The following is a 17,217-nucleotide window of genomic DNA, read 5'->3' as shown; positions in this document are numbered from 1 at the left end:
GAATCTAGGAACGTTCAGTCTTTAGAAATGTGGTTTTGTTGGGTTGGGTTTTTTTTTGCTTGGCTGGTTGTTTGAACTTCTTACAGGTTTAAGAATGATGTTTCCTTCCCCTTTCCCTTCACCTGCCTGAAGAACTCTCTCCTTTCTGAGAAGGAGACGAGGACTTGGGAAGAATTTATAGAGCAAGGACACAAAATGTCCTGAATGAAGCTTCTCTTGTAAAAGAAGAGCAAGAGGAAACCAGGAGCATCTCCACCATTGGTCTGACTGTCTAAAACTCTCAGGTGCAGCAATAACATTTGGGTTTCATGGAGAAATGGCAGAAAGCATCAGAAGCAGACAAACAGCAAGAAGCAAGAGCTGGAGGACACAAGGAGAGGAGAGATACATCTGAGTGACGGGGCTGAAATCCCCACGCGTGGATGGAATGACGGCAGGCGCGTGATGCTTGGCCGTGCCCGCGGCGCTGCGAGGCTGGCTGACACGGGGGTGAACCTGCGCCGGCCCCGCGCTGGGACGCGCCGTGCTCTGCACGCTCCATCCATCATGATTAAGCCTCTGGAGTGAGGGTGTGGGAAGCAGCGTAGTTGTCACCGATTCTGGTAAAGAATTACGATTTACGGCTTGCGAAGGGTCAGAGTTGGGACGGGAAGCTGACCAGCGATGAAATTACTGTAAATACGTGCTAGCAAAAGCAACATTACAAATGGTGTCTGCAGGACAGCGTGTGTTGCTGTTGTGTTTGTTCCCCAGTGCAGGTTGCGGTATGTTGGCTCAGTGAAATGAAGAGGCCGGTGTAGCTGTCGGGGTTGGCGTTGCCCAGGTGCTGCCATGGAGGTGGGAGAGCATCCCAAGGGGCACGCAGCGGGACAGGAGAGCGAGGGTGCCGAGCGGGGTCTCCAAACAAAGCTGTGCATCCTCCCAGGCGTGCGCCCGGGTGGTGCCAGCCTCAGGCACAAAACATGCACCCGAGGGGTTTGTGCTTTCCAGACGACGTGCTGGGTTGCTTTAGGCACACTGCTCGGGCAGCGGGCAGACCCGTGCTTGGCTTTTGCCGTGCTGCCCTTTGCCAAGCCACCGAGCCCCCCGCCCCTCCCAGCCCCTGCCCCGTGCCGCCCCCCCCGGGCCCCGCCACAGCCCTCCCCGGGGCGGGGCGGCCGGGGCCGGGCCCGGGGCCGGGGCCGAGGCCGGGGGAAGCCCGGGCCCTCCTCCCTGCCTCGCTGGGCGCCCCGGCCGGCCGGCAGCGGCGTTGCGCAGCTCCCGGGGCAGGCGGCGAGGCGAGGCGAGGCGAGGCTGGACGGGCGCGGCAGGGGCCGAGGCCGGCCGGGCCGGCGGGGAGCCGGCGGGGCCCGGCGCATGGCGGCGGGGGCGGCCGGGAGCATCACCACGCTGCCGGCGCTGCCCGACGACGGCGGCGGCGGCGCCTTCCCCCCCGGGCACTTCAAGGACCCCAAGCGGCTGTACTGCAAGAACGGCGGCTTCTTCCTCCGCATCAACCCCGACGGCAGGGTGGACGGCGTCCGCGAGAAGAGCGACCCGCACAGTGAGTGCCCGGGGGGTGCCCGGGCTGCGGGGCCGGGTGCCTGGCGCCTGGTGCTGGGGGGCAGGAGGCTCGGAGCAGGGTGTCCCTGCCGGGAAGGTGCCTTTTGCAGACCGCAGGATACCTTGAAAACATTCAGTACAGACTTGTTTGCTGATGTAACGTTAAGTCTTTGAAATGCTTCAAAGCAGGTGCAAGGGGTTGCTGCTTAGTTGTCAGGTTGATTGTCTCAGTGCAGCACCTGCTTTTAGAAAATGTATTATTTTACAGGGTGGGCACCGTGACCTGCCTGTGCACTTGGCACAAAGAGCAGGTGAAATGTCTTACTGAGACTCTTTGTCTCTTTCCAACCTGTCCTCTGAGCAGTAGATGCACAGGTGGGGCTAAACTCTGAGAGACAAGGAGGGGAATGATGTGAGGAGATGGATAAAAAGGCAACAAAAGTTTCTGAGGCTCTTTGTATTCCTTTCCAGTTAGAACATTGCGCATCTGAAAAAAAAAAAAAAGGAAAAAAAAAAAAAAAAAGCTTTTTGTACAATTCCAAAGAAGTATTGCAACAGACTGTTCCCGAATAGCAGTATTGCTAGGTTGGGCTTCAGGCTGAGTCTGTTCTACTTTGGGACTCTTTGGTAAAATTGTTTTATGTAAGATGGGATGGATGAAGATATATATTGAACAGTATGTGTAGAGGAAGTTAGTAGTCAGTCTGACTAATATTCTTAGGAAAAGCTAGGAAACTTTCAGATTTCATCCAATGTGTTTTGCATTTCTGTCTTTCTCAGGTAGTGGTTTAGAGGGAAGTGTTACTTGATGTTGCATGAGTAGTAACAAAATATAACTATTTCCAAAACAACGCAGTAAATTACTGCACATGGGCTTTTCCAATGTTGGTGCCTAAAGCAAGGCATTAATGTACCATTTATGTGTCTGGTCTTCACACATACCAGTCAGTTACTGCACGGGATGAAGTGCTGGAAAGCACCCAGTAATATATTCAGCTTGATTTAACTTCTTGTGTTTGGGAAATGTGGAAATTCTTACAGGAAAGAAGTGTGCTTGGTTCATAAAACAGGTCTTCTTACCACGAGAAGTAGCTATGAGAATTTGCTGGAAATCTGACGCAAAGCAAGCCAATGGCCTGGGTCCACGCAAGACTGAAGCTAGGTCTCCAGGTGCTGTCAGTGCTCCCAGGTGCTTACCTCGTGCCATGCTCTGCTTTTTGTGGTGGAAAAGGCCAGTAGCCCTGCCTGCTGTTCTGTGCTGCCCTAGCTGGGCCAGGCTGCCCTGAATCTTGTCATCATCCTTTTTCATCATAAGGCTTGCCCCCCCCCTTTTATTTTTAATGTCCTGCCTGAGCAATTCTAGTTTTTTTGTTCCTGAGTCTTTCTAATGTGTGTTTTCTTTTCCTGTTTAGCCTTATTGATACTAGAGTTCTGAACTGCCTTCTCATGCTGCTTTCCTAATAGGGAATTACGTGTGAAAGTCTTTCTGGTGTTGGTAATACCTTACTGACTCCATCCTATGCCTTTCCCTTTCAAGTTTCTCTGGTTTCCTCTATATTTTTCCCTGTCATTTCTTTCTGACTCCCATTTTTTATCTCTACCTTTTTCTTCTCTGTTTCTTCACTGTTACCTGCTGATTAGTATTTTTTCCTCTTTCACTGGATGCCTGTCTCTCTTTTTGAAACCCCTTTCTCTTCCTACCCTTTTTCCTGTTTAGTGAATGGTGGCAACAGGTAAAGGAAATCCTGAGTAATTAATGACTGATGTGGCCTCTGCCCTGCTCTGCAGACAGTCAGCTGCTGGGAGCTCTTCAGGTATCCCTCAGCTCTGCACTTTCTGGTCATCTGCAGAAAATGCCTTGTTAAAAAGAACAATTTGTGAGCACAGAACAGCTGGGCACTTCTCCCACCTGGTGGGGCTTGCTGCCAACAATTGCCTGTGTGCACAGGAATGCCACCACACATGAGCTGCTCCTTTCCCTGGTGTCAGGCTGTGCAGGGACACTTGCCTGGGGACAGTCCTGCGCCCTCCTCCTTTCCTTGCTATCAGAAAACAACTTTTTTTTTTTTCTTTTTTCCTGGAAGAAGTCAGTTCTCAGAAGCAGAGAAATTAGCGCTTGGCGCGTCAGTGAGGCGTGTTGCTACGACATTACGTGGGTCACATCTCTAGCATCTTGGTTTTAAGTACGTCATTCAATACAAATCTGTACAGTGTTGAACTCTGATCTGGTGAACGCTGCTCTGTGGAAGTCCCAGTGAAATCTTGTGGTATTCCTGGCGGGTCACGTTGGCATGACAGATGGCAAAGAGAAGACGTAAACCTAAGACAATGTGAAAAGACTTCCAAAAAAAATTAGCAAAGAAAATATACACCTCAAATCATGAAGGCTTTTTAGGTTTAAATAAAAGGTTTTATAAGATGATTTTGAAAAAAAGAAATGTATTGGGTGCCGAGAACTTGGTTTAGAAAACCAGTTAAAGGACAGTTAGGAGAGATTCTTGTGGTAACTGCTATTACAAATTAATTAAACAAAATAGCATTTGATTAGCACATCCTCACTTTGACTTTTAAAGGGAACCCTTGTTTCAGAAGGTGAATGACTCTCCCTTTACATTTCAGACCTAAGTCTAATACTGTAAACAAATTTCCATTATCCGTGTCCTTTTTTGCCTCCCCCGTTCTGCAGCGAGCACTAAGGACAGCTTGTTCGAAGTATATAGTCTGTTTTATGTCTTGGCATCAAGAGTTTTGACTGTTTTACACTCACCCCATTCACTTGGGTTTATTCATAATCGTGTCGTCAGTGAGATGAAGGAATGGAAGTTTGTGCCCTGTGTGCTGGAGGAGAGGAGTCATATGATTCACGTAGCGAAAGAGCAGGACAATACATCTGCGATGGTCGATATTGCCACATCAGATGCGTGCTGCTCAGTGACATCAGCGAAGTGCCCCTTTGGACACACCCCAGGGATTTCTGTTTTTTTCCCCCAAAGAGGTATGTTTCAGACAAACAGAAAACAGAAGGCGCTTTCTTAGGGTTTTGTTTTGTAAAGCAAAACAAAGAAACATGTCTTGTTGTTGATCAACAACTTTTGGTTTATATTGTGGAAAAAGTGCAAAGAAGCCAGTAAGCTTGGAAAGGCTTTCAGAAACTCTCCGGAGGTGTTTGCCTCAAAGAGCTGGTGACGGGGAAAAGCAAGGGGAATGGGAAAGGAACGCTTAGCCATACGTTTTATGAAATGTCTCATAGCACAGCTGGTTTCCCTTCAGTTTCCCTCGCTGAGGAATGGTCGGCATTTGTATATTTCCATAATTTCTCAAGCTGCTGTATTTCATGACAAGTATAAAACAAGGCATCCAAGGAATCCTGAGCCATTTTCATCCACTTGTTAATGAGATGACAAGGCTCCGGCCAGTCACTCAGAAGGGATTCAGCAACGTGAGCTTTATCAACCCTGCATATGTCTGAAATACCTTTTTTTCTGCTTAGTGCCTAATTACCTTTCCAAAAATATGTCAAGAAAATGTAAAATAGGGTAATATTGGCCCAGGAAAATTTATTCTGAAGAAAGTTCTTTTCATAAGGAGTTGTTAATGAGTTATTTGTATCATAACATTTAAATGGTTAAACTGTCTAAATGTTTTTAACATAATATATTGAAGTATATGTTTTTAGAGCATAGCAGCTTAGTGAGGAAGATACAAAACTTACTGCAAAATCATGCAAATGGAAGAAAACGAGCTATGTGATTTAGTGTGATGGTTCAGTACCCAATGCTGAGTTTTATATAGGTGCTTCAGTTATTTAGGACTCAGAAGATCTCTCCTGTTTTGGTGTCCCATGGACATGGCCAGAACTATTAACAGGGTATCCTGTTCCAAATCCTGTTGGTAGGTGAGAGTTGACTTTTTTTTTTTTTTTTTTTTTTTTTTTTTTTTTTTAAATCTGGCCCTAAATCTAAGCATCTGAATACATTGCTTCTACCCAAGTCTCTCTGAAAGCAGACTGATTTTGCATTACCTTTGATCTATTGCACAGCCCTTAGCTGTTGTGCCAAACACTAATGCTTTGCGACATAGTCAAGACAGAAATTCTTCCCGGCTCTCAGATGTAGTTGGCTTTAGGGAGTGAGGTAGCACAGAGCCCGCATGCAGGAAAGTTGGGAGTACGTTTCCTGTGTGTCTTTGGCTTACTTTATTTGTCATCAAAATACTGTCATAATGTTTTCTCCATGGCACTGCAAGGTAAAATAATTAAATGAGGGACAGACTGCCTACGTTGTCTGGGCACACCGAGGCAAGCGTGCTGCCAAGGGATGGGATGGATGTTCCCTCATCTGTCATCACATCTGCTAATCCTCTTACTCAAAATTGGGCAACTTTTACCTACCCCAGAGCTGTGTGGTTGAGTAGCGGGTGCGCTCTGAAGATGGAGTGAGGCAAATGCGAGATGCCCCCAGGCTGGCAGGGAGTTGTCCGTCTCCTACCTGTTTTGTGCCTGGGTTGGATAAGGCTGGTTGGAGCGGGGAAGGTTCCCAGGGCACGGCTGTCCACGGGTACACTAGAGGGCAGGATTTAGCCCTTAAAAATTCTTACGGGCTTTACAAATTGGGAGTGCTTAAGGTACTAAAATACTCATGTTAACAGAAAAAACAGTCCAACTTGTGTAGCCATTACGCAGCTGTAGATGAATGGCAAATGCAGATAATATATCGGACTTTGACAAAATCCACTCAAATTATGGAGGTACTCACAGAAACGTAAATTTTTGCAAAAGCTATCTGTATGCCTTATGTGGGTATGTTAAGACTTCTGGCAAAAGCTGCAGCTACACAAGTATAATATTTGGTGAAGGCATGGTGAAAACTTCTGGATGCTTGTCAACTTGATAAAGCAGAGCTATACATATTTGTGAATCGCTCATCAAGCGAATGAGATCAAGCTGCTAATGGTTTTATTTGGCTAATAAATGCTCAAAATTGTGCAGATGATCCTAAAAAGTTCATTTTGTGGAGATATGTTGAAAAACGTTTTACAGAAGGTCAAGTATTTTAGTAGTTTTTTTATTCTTTATAGATGAAGAGCAAAAAAAAAAAAAAAGCAGTTAATTAAATTAAAAGCTTTTTTTTTTTTTTTTTTTTTTGATAATATATGCCAAACATGAAGGACAAAGATTTTTAAAAGGCGTTCAAGTTCATCTTCCATAATAAAAGCAAGAGGAGTGCCAAGTGCACAGGCCGTTGAGTGAGCAAGAAGAGATTTAGCACTGGTTTGGGCAGTTGAATTAACAGTCCCAGGGAAAGCCTGGAAAAATGCCTCAGTTTCTTGTGCAGTTTTCACAAAATACATATATGTACACCTGTTTTATTTTCTGAAAGGCAGGGAACTGCTCCACCCCTGTTTTGGGGGACAGAATTCCATTTAATTATTCTTTAATTAATTAGTTTTTCAATCTTAATTTTAAATTCTCATCTTTTCACTGACATCTTTTTTTTGTAAGCTACTCCCAACTCCCTTGGTTTGCGGCAAGCAGTTTGTAAAAGTAATTGTCCAGTGGTTTCAGCACATTTAAGGCTGTTAACACATTGAAGTGAAACTTGTAATGAGACAGTTTCTTTGAAAGTGTTTTCCTTGAGCTTAGTATTTTTTCCCTTTTTCTCCATTTTTATTCCCCAGAAAAATAGTTTCTGGTATTTCTTCATTTGTTCAAGCAGTTAGAACCGAATCAATGAATCCATCCCTAACTCGTGATTTATGAAATTTGTATTCTGATTATTACTTCTTTCTTTTAACACTCTTGGGAGCATTATTCTCGGATCACTAGCTGTGTGTTGTTTCAAAATACTTGGGAGGCAATCAGCTGTACTACTGATGTATAACCCTAGAAATGGTGGAGCTTTTTGATTGTTGGTGGCATCATGTTTGGTGTCGTTACTTACTAAAAAATGGGCTATATAACTGTAGTACAATTGGGGAAAAAAAAAAAAAACACCTCAATGCTCAAGTTACTGTTCCTAAAAAATCAGATAGTTGCATGAAGTCTCTGATTTGGATATTTATAGTAAGTGATATTTGAAATATTTATGGCACAACTTTTGAAGCCCAGAAGTCTGTAATGGGATTGCATTTCAATTCTGATTGAGAATAAATAACCTTTACTCTTATTAGTATCCATTTAAGACGATGCATTTCAAAATAAAGTAGCTCTCATTATTTGTCTTTTTCAATGGCGTTTTGTGACAATATGTGGGTAAGCTAAAGTTCCTGCCTGCCTCTTCTGCTGCCTCCTTACTCTTCAATAAAAATATCTAAAGGGTGACTGTCCGGAGTGCTGATGCCATTTCAGGATTATTATCTTATGTATTTGTTTTGTTTATTCAGGGTAGGGTCAGATTCTGACTACAGGCTGATATGCTCGTCCGAGTGTATAAATGAGATGATGTCTACAAAGCTGGGTGGAGGTCATTTTACACAAACTGCCATGGTACACTTCTGGTTGAGTGATCCTGTATGAAGTTATCACTCATGTTTGACTTTTAGAGCTCAAAACCACATTTCTTGAGTCATTCAAAGGGGAAAGATGTTAAGGATAGTAGGAGAGGGCAAATTAGGAACTAGACTCTGAAGTCATTTGCAATAACAATATGATGTTGGGTGATCATGTTCCTGTGTTACAGAGCTTGTAGCTTACCTTTTGTGATGAGACTTAAGCAAGTTTCATAAAACAGTTGTCATCGGGATTCCAGCTGGAATGTGAAAGTCACAAAATCCTGATGCTCCTGGCTATAAAGTCCTGCGTGGTGGTGTATTGTGTAAAAGCAAGGAGAGCTATCAGCTGCAGTACAGCTTGAAATATCTGCAGTCTGTTTCTCGGATTTTTCCTTTCTGTTCTCCAGCTGACCAGCCTGGTGCCCACAATGCTTGGTGCCCACTTGGAAAACTTTTTGCACCAGTGTGTTTTATTTATACAAGTCCTCTTGCCATTCTGTGTGTGGTGTAGCCCTGCAGTTATTTTTCCTGATAAAGGGTGTCCTTAGTGCTCTAAATGTACTGGCAAAATAGGTGAGGCTCTGGAAGCAGGCGGCACAACATCTTGGCCGTTGTGTGGTATGCCTTGTTGGGGGAAATGTCGGTACCACCTCTTGAGACTGGCACCATTTTTTTTGTCAGACTCTGTCTTTTCTTGGTGACTCTGGATACTAGGGAGTAAGTACTCAAGTCTCTTGGGTATTTCAAATTTTCCCTTTTTGCTTTTTTTTTAAAAATCTTTTTTTTTTTTCCTTCCTCAGTGTTGTATTTGGACGTCACCTGTTACTCTGTCAGTGCTGACTGACCAGGAGGTCCTCTGGCTAGATACTTCAGCTGGCCTACGGAGTCTCTGCTGCTAAAAGGGGTGGTCTCTTCCCTTTCCCCCCTGCTCAACTTCAGCTTTCGGCACCACTTCTAGCACAGAGTTCACCAGCAGGCCAGAGGTTGCACTTCTATTACATTTCAGGTTAGAATAGTCATTTTAGGACTGTTTTACAGTGATCGTTTGCACAGGCACACAGCTCTGGGAAGAGCAGGACTGACTGAAATTTCTGGATGTAGATTTCGCACCTGTAGAGTAGTTTTGTGCAATGCTTCCCTAGGACAGTCCTGTTGATATCTATGGGTATCAACAACTGAGAGGGATACAAAAACGTAAGCGTACTTTAGTGTAAAGAAGCAGGCAGCAAGGGTCATATAGAAGATGTATGGGGAGAGGCTGTCATCTGTGTTGGCAGGTCTGTTAGGGTATCCTGCTGTGCAGACGTGTCAGGCAGAGCAGTTTCTGGGAAACAGCATGTGGATTCAGTCCATTGGCAGTCACTAACTTGAATGGAGCAAGTGGATGAAGAGCTAAACATGCATCTGGCCTTGCCTCTCAATATGTATATGCGAAGGATTCACTTCGTGGTTTTACAAGTGTTTACAGGATCCGTATGGACGTTTTACTGACAGAAATGCAGTTTATTTGGGAAATTTGAGGAAAAAAAGGCTGGGCCTAGAAGATTCACAAAAGCTGAAGAGATACATTGAGGGCTTGCTTTTTGCAGTGAAGTCAGGAACAGTGTGGAGATTTAAACCAGCAAACAGACTGAAACCCACACGGTACTGGTAGTGGGCTGGCTGAAGCAGCAGGGAGCCGGGCAGGCCTGCTGCAGATTGTGAAGTCTCTTCTCTTGTCAGGACAGTGCTTGTGTCCCTTCCAGTATGATATGAAGGTGTTCAGAACAAGCAGTGCACACTGGGTTTTTATTTGGAAGAAGTGGAAGACAGGGAAGTGACTTTGTCACGATCCCTTTCCACGTGGTCCTATAGGCCCAAGTTCTTGGCTCCCCAGTACAGGCCCGGTCCCGTGGTGAACTCTGTCTGCCTCCTCCAAGCCACCATCAGGGACTATTAAAGTTACCTAAATACTAATTATTTAATGTTACCTAAATAGTAATTATTTGATAGTGTTTACTATTAGTAATAATCCTAATTATTTATTGTTACCCAAATGCCTGCAGGAAAATCTGAAAGTGCAGCATGTGTTTTAGTTTTTGGCGTTGGGGAATTTGGTTTCATACAAAACCCAGATCATTGCACTGCGTTCAAAAGCAAGGTCAGGCCTTTCTGTGAAGGCTCTGCTTCGTTGTTATTTTGGGTCAGCGGTGATTGACAGCCGCTGTCCTTCGTTGGCCTCATGGTGCGCAGCCCGTGCTGTCCCCCTGAGGGTGCGTTATTTAAATGTCAGCACAGGGTGGATACACAGCCTGATGGAAGGGGATAAAATAGATGGAGGATGAAGTAAGGCTCTGGGCTCAGCATTGTCTTTGCATTGTCCTTGCAGCAAACTAGGTGAACAGGCACCAGTGAAATGCCATGTGCATGTGTGTGGATTTTGATTGCTTTTACTTAACTTTTCACAAATATTTATTGAAGAGTCAGCAGTTGATTCTGATAAAACATCTTTTCATTGGTACTGAAGCTTGGGGAAGTGCAAACCCAACATGGTAATTCTCTCTTACCCTTTTTGTCCGGATTCAGAGCAAATAGCTCCAAAGGGCAACTTCTCAGCTCCTTATCTATCAGCTTGTTATTTCTTCCTCCTCCCTTCAGCTGTGCTGTGTCCCTGGCACCCTGGGTGCATGACACAGTTCCTCTTTCACCACTGTGTTTCAGACTCTCCTGAGATCCAGCTGATGATTCTTCTTGGCATTTTTGAAATCCAGCTTTTCCTTTCCATCTGTAACACTTGAAGCTTATTATATCTATGAGGTGATAATCTCCTGCTGCTGCTGTGGCAGCCTTTTCCTTTCATCTCATCTGAATCAGAATCAGTTGTCCACTGCTCTGACATCCCTAAAACGCTGTGTGCTACTGAATACTTACTATTTGAGTATAGGAGCACTGAAAAATACCTTTTAAAATGGCTATGTTTTACCTTCTCTGTTTTCCGAGTGATGTTCTTTGCCTCGCCTCATTTTGTTCCTGCTTTTATGTGTGTTTATTTTGCTGCGTGAAAAGCAGTTCATAGCTCTCATGACGTTAGTGAACACACAATAGACATAAAGAGCTTAAATTCTACCAATTCCATGTGCATCTTCTGACATGACTCAGTGATGTTATGTGAGCTAGACTGTTACAGCAGCTTTGTTTCAAAGCTGAACAACTGAAAGTGGTTATTTTAGCATTTACTTTTGTGAATGCTACATTAATACAAAGCGATTTAAAGAAACGTGAAGAATTACCTTATTCTTGTTAAAACAGGTCCTTCAGGAAAAGTCTTAAAAAACATGTGTACGCATTCATGGGTTTGATAATGAAACCCTAAAACATTTGTTCTCCATCAAGTATTTGGGGTAAGGCTGTTGATACTTAGAGATGGGGCTTTATTACCAGTACCCAGTAATGGTTCTTTGGTAAAGCAGGTAATTTTTTCTGCTTAGTTTTGCCCTCCTGACTTGAAGCGGTGCACTGGGTTCATCTGCAGCGACAAGAAGACTGCAAACAGTGGCAGCGAGGTATTTAGAAGTCCTTTATAAGATGGTGCATTCGCAGTGCTGGCACTTGAAATCCTTACGTAATGCCAAGCGATCGCTGTTTACTTGACTCAGCAGCACAAAACACTCAAGTTGTATTTTGTAAGCAGCACATGGGAACTCCAGAAGTGTTACATGATTCTGAAATTATTTTTCTACAGGATGACTTTACCATCTGTTACACGATGTTTGTAGGGAGCGTTTGGGGATGCTGCGCGTTTGGTAATCAGTGGTTCCTGAGGAGGCTTCCCATGTGATAGGTGTGTGTTAGGTGGAGTTGGGCATCTGTGGGAATCGGAGGTGGGATATAAATGAAAATAGATGGAGAACCTGAATAGGGAAATAATTTTAATTGTGTTCAGTATTTTTAATGTTTTGATTAAAGCTCCTAAGGCCTGTGAATGCCCGCATTGTGTGGCAGGCTGGTTTAGCGGCTTGATACCTGGTTCCACAAGTTGTTATTCTGTTTAAAGCCTTGGATTTACTCTTAAGTGTAACCGGAACTTTTCAAAGTGCTCATAGTTCAGGAGTGTATATTTTTGTTGTGGATGTTTACATTTTAAAGACCTTAGGTCTGTCTGCAAGTGGTTTTATGCCTCTGGCTGGCAAAAAGGAAAAAGATACACTTGGGATGCTGTCATGCGAAAGCAAAGAAATGTGCCTTTGTACGGGAGCGTGACTCACTGTTTCTCACTGTGACACTTCGTTTGCTCGAGTTTTTTTGGTGGCTGTTCTGTGGTTTTTGTTTTTGAAAAGACCACCTCTTCTGCCGAGGCTCGCTTGCTGTTTACGTGTGTTTCTCCTGTCTGCCCTGTGCACGTGTTCAAGGGTTTAGGCGGTGTTTGCTCCAGCAGCTCTGCCTGTGGCAGGGTTGTTTTACAACCAGACCATGAGAGCGAGCAGAGAATTGCTTTCACGTTTGCAGTCTCCGGACTGGAGATGCCTTGTATGCAAAGCCTGTCAGCCAGCGGAAGGCATTAATATGCCTGTGAGAAAGGCACGTCACAAAGAGTTGTAGGCTATATGTGGCAGAAATGCAGCCAAAGATGTTTCTAATTCCTAGAAATGAGGTTCAGTGGGCATCACCGGCGCGTGGGCTGAGGTTTGGATCTGGCCCACAGGGCAGTTTTGCCTGGCCCTGGAAATGCCAAAGTGGGGGCACTAATCTGTGTGCGTGTACACGTGTCTTTGATGAACCAGCCCGTGGCATTGGGAGGGTTTAGGACATTAGGTGTGGAGCAAGCACGCCTGACTGCACCTCGCTTGAACACCTGGCCGGGGATAGAAGCTGCACTGAGCATGAAGGCATCGGCAGCTTCTGCCACGGAGTACACAGGAGGGCGTTGCATTTAGCAACACGTCGTTCCTTGCTATTTTGCTCCTTGTTTTCTGAACTTCTTTGCATTTCTGATATTGATTCCCTCCAAAGGTGAGCCACGGCCACAGCAGCGAGGCAGCAGAATCGTCGCTGCTCTGCTCCTTGCTGAGCTGCAGGAGGACAACCAGCGTGGGGCTGGCGCAACAGCTTCACCATGGCGGTGCCGTTCGGGGGCCTCGTGGAAGGGTTTTCCTTACAGGGCCTCTGCAAATATGTTGGAGATGGGCCCTGAGCCTTTGGCTTGGATTTAGCTTTTCCGTAGCAGCAGAGGCTGCAGTAACGCTAGTAATTGATCCAGGGACGTGCAGCCTGGGGCTTTTCGGGGGGTACAGAAACTCTCCCTTCTTGTAAACTGAGAGTGAGGTGTTTGGCTCATGACCTTTGCAGTTCAAACAAAGCAGCTGTATGCTAGTGAAAACGGGGCTGTGCTAGTGTTGGATTCCTCCTCTTTTTCCACGGTCCCCGAGCTGCTTTGTTACTTGCCGCATCTGAGCTGTGCGTTTGCTCTCGAGATGTTCACTACGTGCACATAAGCTCTTGGAGCATTAGCTGGCCGTTGTTTTGGGGCCCAGCTGCCCTTTGGTGAAGCGTTGTCCTTCCCATCGTATTCTCCCGGGGAGCTAGTAGTGGGGTAGTCATGAAAAGACCTTCTCTCTCCTCCTGTGTTAAAGAAGGCAGTTTCTGTGAGAGAGGGCCTGTCGGACCTGCGTTTGGTGCGGTTCTGCGAGGCCATGGGTGTGCCTGCATTGAAGTCTGCAGTGATCTCTGCTAGGTCGATTGCAGTGCAGGAGTAGCTTAGGCTTTAATCACACCTCCGTTTGCTGTGTGAGTGTATCCAAAGCCAGGAGCTTCAGGCATATATTTATTTTAGGGCTACCCTGATGTAGTAGGCAGATTTCCCATTTCCTTGTGAAGCCCTAGGAAAAAGGAGATGTTACGAATCCCTGTGGCTAACACATCTCAAATCCCACTCCCTTGAAGTGCAGGGCTTGGCCTCGAGCTGCAGTACTGCACCCTCAGTACTGCATGCCTACCCTGCCCCTTCTCATTGCTGTCTGCTCTTTACATCTCTCTCTTTTTTTTTTTTTTTTTCCCTAACATTTGTCTGTTCCTTTCTTTCCCAGTGTGACCTTTGCTTTCCCTCTTCCTTTGTGCTATCCCGTGCAGCGCAGCTGCTCTCAGCAAAACAACAGCACGTGCCGGGCCCCAGCGAGTGCCCCAGGCAAGGAGCTCGGGGTGCCAGCACACGTCTGACTGGGAGTGCGTGAGAGAGGTGGCACTAGCTCAGCAGCGAGTGGCTTCCAGAATGGGCTGCTCACTCCTTCTGAACTATTAGGTTGCTAGATTCTGCCAAGACCTTCTAAAGAAACAGATTTTCAAGGAGTGTTTTGGATGAACCCTTCATGATGCAGAGTAATGAGACCATTTGGGATAGTTTAGGTCAGTGCAGTATTATCTGGTCTGGGCCATTACAGAACCTTTGCGGGGTTGGGAGAAGGAGAAGTCCCGTAAAAGGACTTAAGAGCTTTCATCCTACACGTAACATTTCACTTCTGGCACTCAGGGCAATAAAAGACCTTTTGGAAAATATACACAGCTGCTGCATTCTCCACATCTGCAAGCATCTTTCCTGCCTGTGTGGTGCTGCTTGGCCATACAGCTCATTACTGGAGTACGCAGAACTGAATTGAACTTCTGTCTGAGCTCTTTAAGCAAGTGTGGGGAAGGTGCAGTTAGTGCAGAGATGTGATGGAAGCCCTGCCAACCACAGGGCTACTGAATGCCACTTCTCAGCTTTTGTACTCCTAGAAAAGCTTCTCGTAATTGTGAAGTAAATGCCCAGATACAACCGCTGGCCAGTTTAACCTGCAACTTGTCAATGTGCCCTGACCATGCATCCTGGGTCACCTAGGTGTAATGGTAATCTTTTGTCCACGGTCTGCTAATGACACGAACGTGTGCAGGAGCCTGTGCTGGTCACAGGGCAGTAACACAGCACTTACCGGGGGATCCGGGCCTGATCCTGGGGGGGGGAATTCTTGACCTTGGTGAAGATGCACATCAGGGAGTGGCCTTGAAGAGGTTTGGTCTCTTTGGATTGCCTTAGAATTAAAAAGAAAAAGGCCACTAAGTCCTTCTGCCTTTCACATCTTTCAGATGCCAGTGAGAATCGCTTTGCCAGAGTGTCAGTAGTTGAAGAGTGCACCTGAACATTTCCTGTGGTAATGGAAAGGAGGCTGGCCAAAACAAAAACAAAACAAACAAAACAAAAAACACCAACACCATTTTTTTTTTCTTGTATAATCATTTGTGTATGTATCCATCAGTGTATCCATATTGTTAACGCAGCCTCTGCATGTTGTGAGAAGACCATGTCCCACCTCTGTCCTGTTTTAATACTTGTGCAATGCGCTCAAGCCACATGCAGAGTGATGTGTTCTCCTTGTTCATGGCTGCTTACATAATCTGCTGTATAGAGATCAGATAGCAGCGTGAGCAAGGAGTCACATAACTAAATCAAAATCAGTGCTGGCAGCTCTGAGGTTACCCGTACAGCTCCAGAGGGCTGCGCTAAGCCCTTAGTGGTAGCTCGGATGCGCATGTCAGACAGCTGGGTGCTGGATTAGGGCTCCTTTTTCCCAGTCAGACCTCCTGAAAAAATGTCCTGTCAAAAGTGAACATGGTCAAAATTTTCATAGGACCTAGAATTCCTGTGTTTTGGCTCAGCTATGGTTTGCCTACCTTTTCAACCATTTCCACAGCACCCTCCTAAGTTCTCCATTTGACTGCTGCATCGAGATGTGGAGGTTGCTGTGGATCCCCCTGGGAGAGCTCAGGCTCAGGCGCCAATAAGGTGCAGAATTCCCCTGCTTTGCAAATGGGATGCACCACGGCATCTGGAGACAGGATTTGGGTGCAGTCTGCCTGTGGAAAGCACTTTGCAGCTCCCGAGGGTGACAGACTGATTGTTTTATTTTTGTATGGGAATCCTTTTGCAAACCTGGAGAGAAATTCATGGTAACGGAATGACTGGGAAAAAAAAAAAAAAAAAAGATCTCTGGACCCATAACTAGAAAAATCTCCTTTGCCTGCTCTCCTGTGTTGAGCACTGAAGCTGTAAGGTCTTGCAGGGGCTTGGCAGTGCCGCTGCCGTCTGGGTGAGGTAACTGCAGAAGGGCTGTGGCCAGCTTGTGGCACCCTGCCTCTGGGCTTCCTTTGGCACATGGGAATTGGAAAACGTGGCTCTGAGAGCAGGGTGAAGGGATCTCCAGATGTCACCTGTAGGGTGAGCAAGGAGAGATTTGTTCATCGTATATCTCCTTACAGTTCTTTTCCCTGCCATTGGAAAGTCTTATCAACATTGCTTGCTTGTGGCCAGGTATTCCCATAAGAAACAACTTTCTGGTGAAGGACATGTTTAATGCAGGCTGTCCCAAAGGCAATAAAAGTCTATCAATTACTTCAATTTTGTCTTTCTGTGGCTAGTGATCTTTCTGCCATATAATGTCAAGGCTTTATTTATTTGTTTGTGCTTTTATCAGTTTGGTTTATCAGAGAGCAGTACTGCAGCTTCTTCTGGGCTTGCCATCTCGTCTTCTGGGAGCATCCTCACTGCAGTATTATGAACTGCGTTGTTATATCCACGCGTGGCACTTTGTTAGCCAGCTCATCTCCGTAGGTAAAAGTGCTGTGGTGATGCTAAATGCAGGAACAGCAAAACTGCTCAGAGGAGAGTTTTATTGAGGACACTTTTATAGTCTTGGCTTCAAGTTTAACGAGGCTGTGGCAGGAGAAGGTTTCAGATTCATCTATTACAGTTCGGTGCCTCAACTTCATCCTTCTCCCATTCATGTTTTCTAACCCTTTTTGTATCTTCCCAAAGATAGGGGAAGTGTTCGTCGCACACTAAAGGGCATGCTGCGGGTGTGAGCCGTGAGGTACGTGGTGCTGTGCAGGAGGGGTATGTCTTCAAGTATGCTGAAGACAAACATTATGGCCAGGTCTAAAATGAAGGCTCGTGTCTGAACCATTGCTGCTGGTGACCTTAGGGCTGCAAGAGGCGCAGGCCATCAGCATCAAGCGTTACGCTGTGCTAAGTTGCATTCGGCTAAACCTAAAAGAGTTGCTTCTGGGGCTGATTCCGTGGTCAAAATGTGTTTCTTTAGCAAATGTGTATTATGTCTTGGCTTCTCCGGATCAACATAGCACTGCTGCGTTAATAAATCCTTAAAATAACGCGGAAACCTG

At 45.6% G+C, this 17,217-nt stretch overlaps 1 protein-coding gene across 1 annotated transcript in view; it reads left to right on the top strand.

The window, feature by feature from the left end:
- The first annotated feature begins 1,175 nt into the window (after window positions 1–1,175).
- FGF2 (fibroblast growth factor 2) overlaps window positions 1,176–17,217 on the top strand; it is a 27,112-nt gene continuing 11,070 nt past the window's right edge. Inside the window, exon 1 of the mRNA XM_082758829.1 lies at window positions 1,176–1,543. Coding sequence (XP_082614955.1) covers window positions 1,357–1,543 — 187 coding nt within the window. The 5' untranslated portion in view covers window positions 1,176–1,356. The remainder of the gene's footprint in view (window positions 1,544–17,217) is intronic.

The sequence above is a fragment of the Aythya marila genome (assembly GCF_965140915.1).
Source record: "Aythya marila genome assembly, chromosome: 4".
In the NCBI taxonomy this organism is placed as follows: Eukaryota; Metazoa; Chordata; class Aves; order Anseriformes; family Anatidae; genus Aythya; species Aythya marila.
This window is presented reverse-complemented; position numbering and strand designations above follow the sequence as displayed.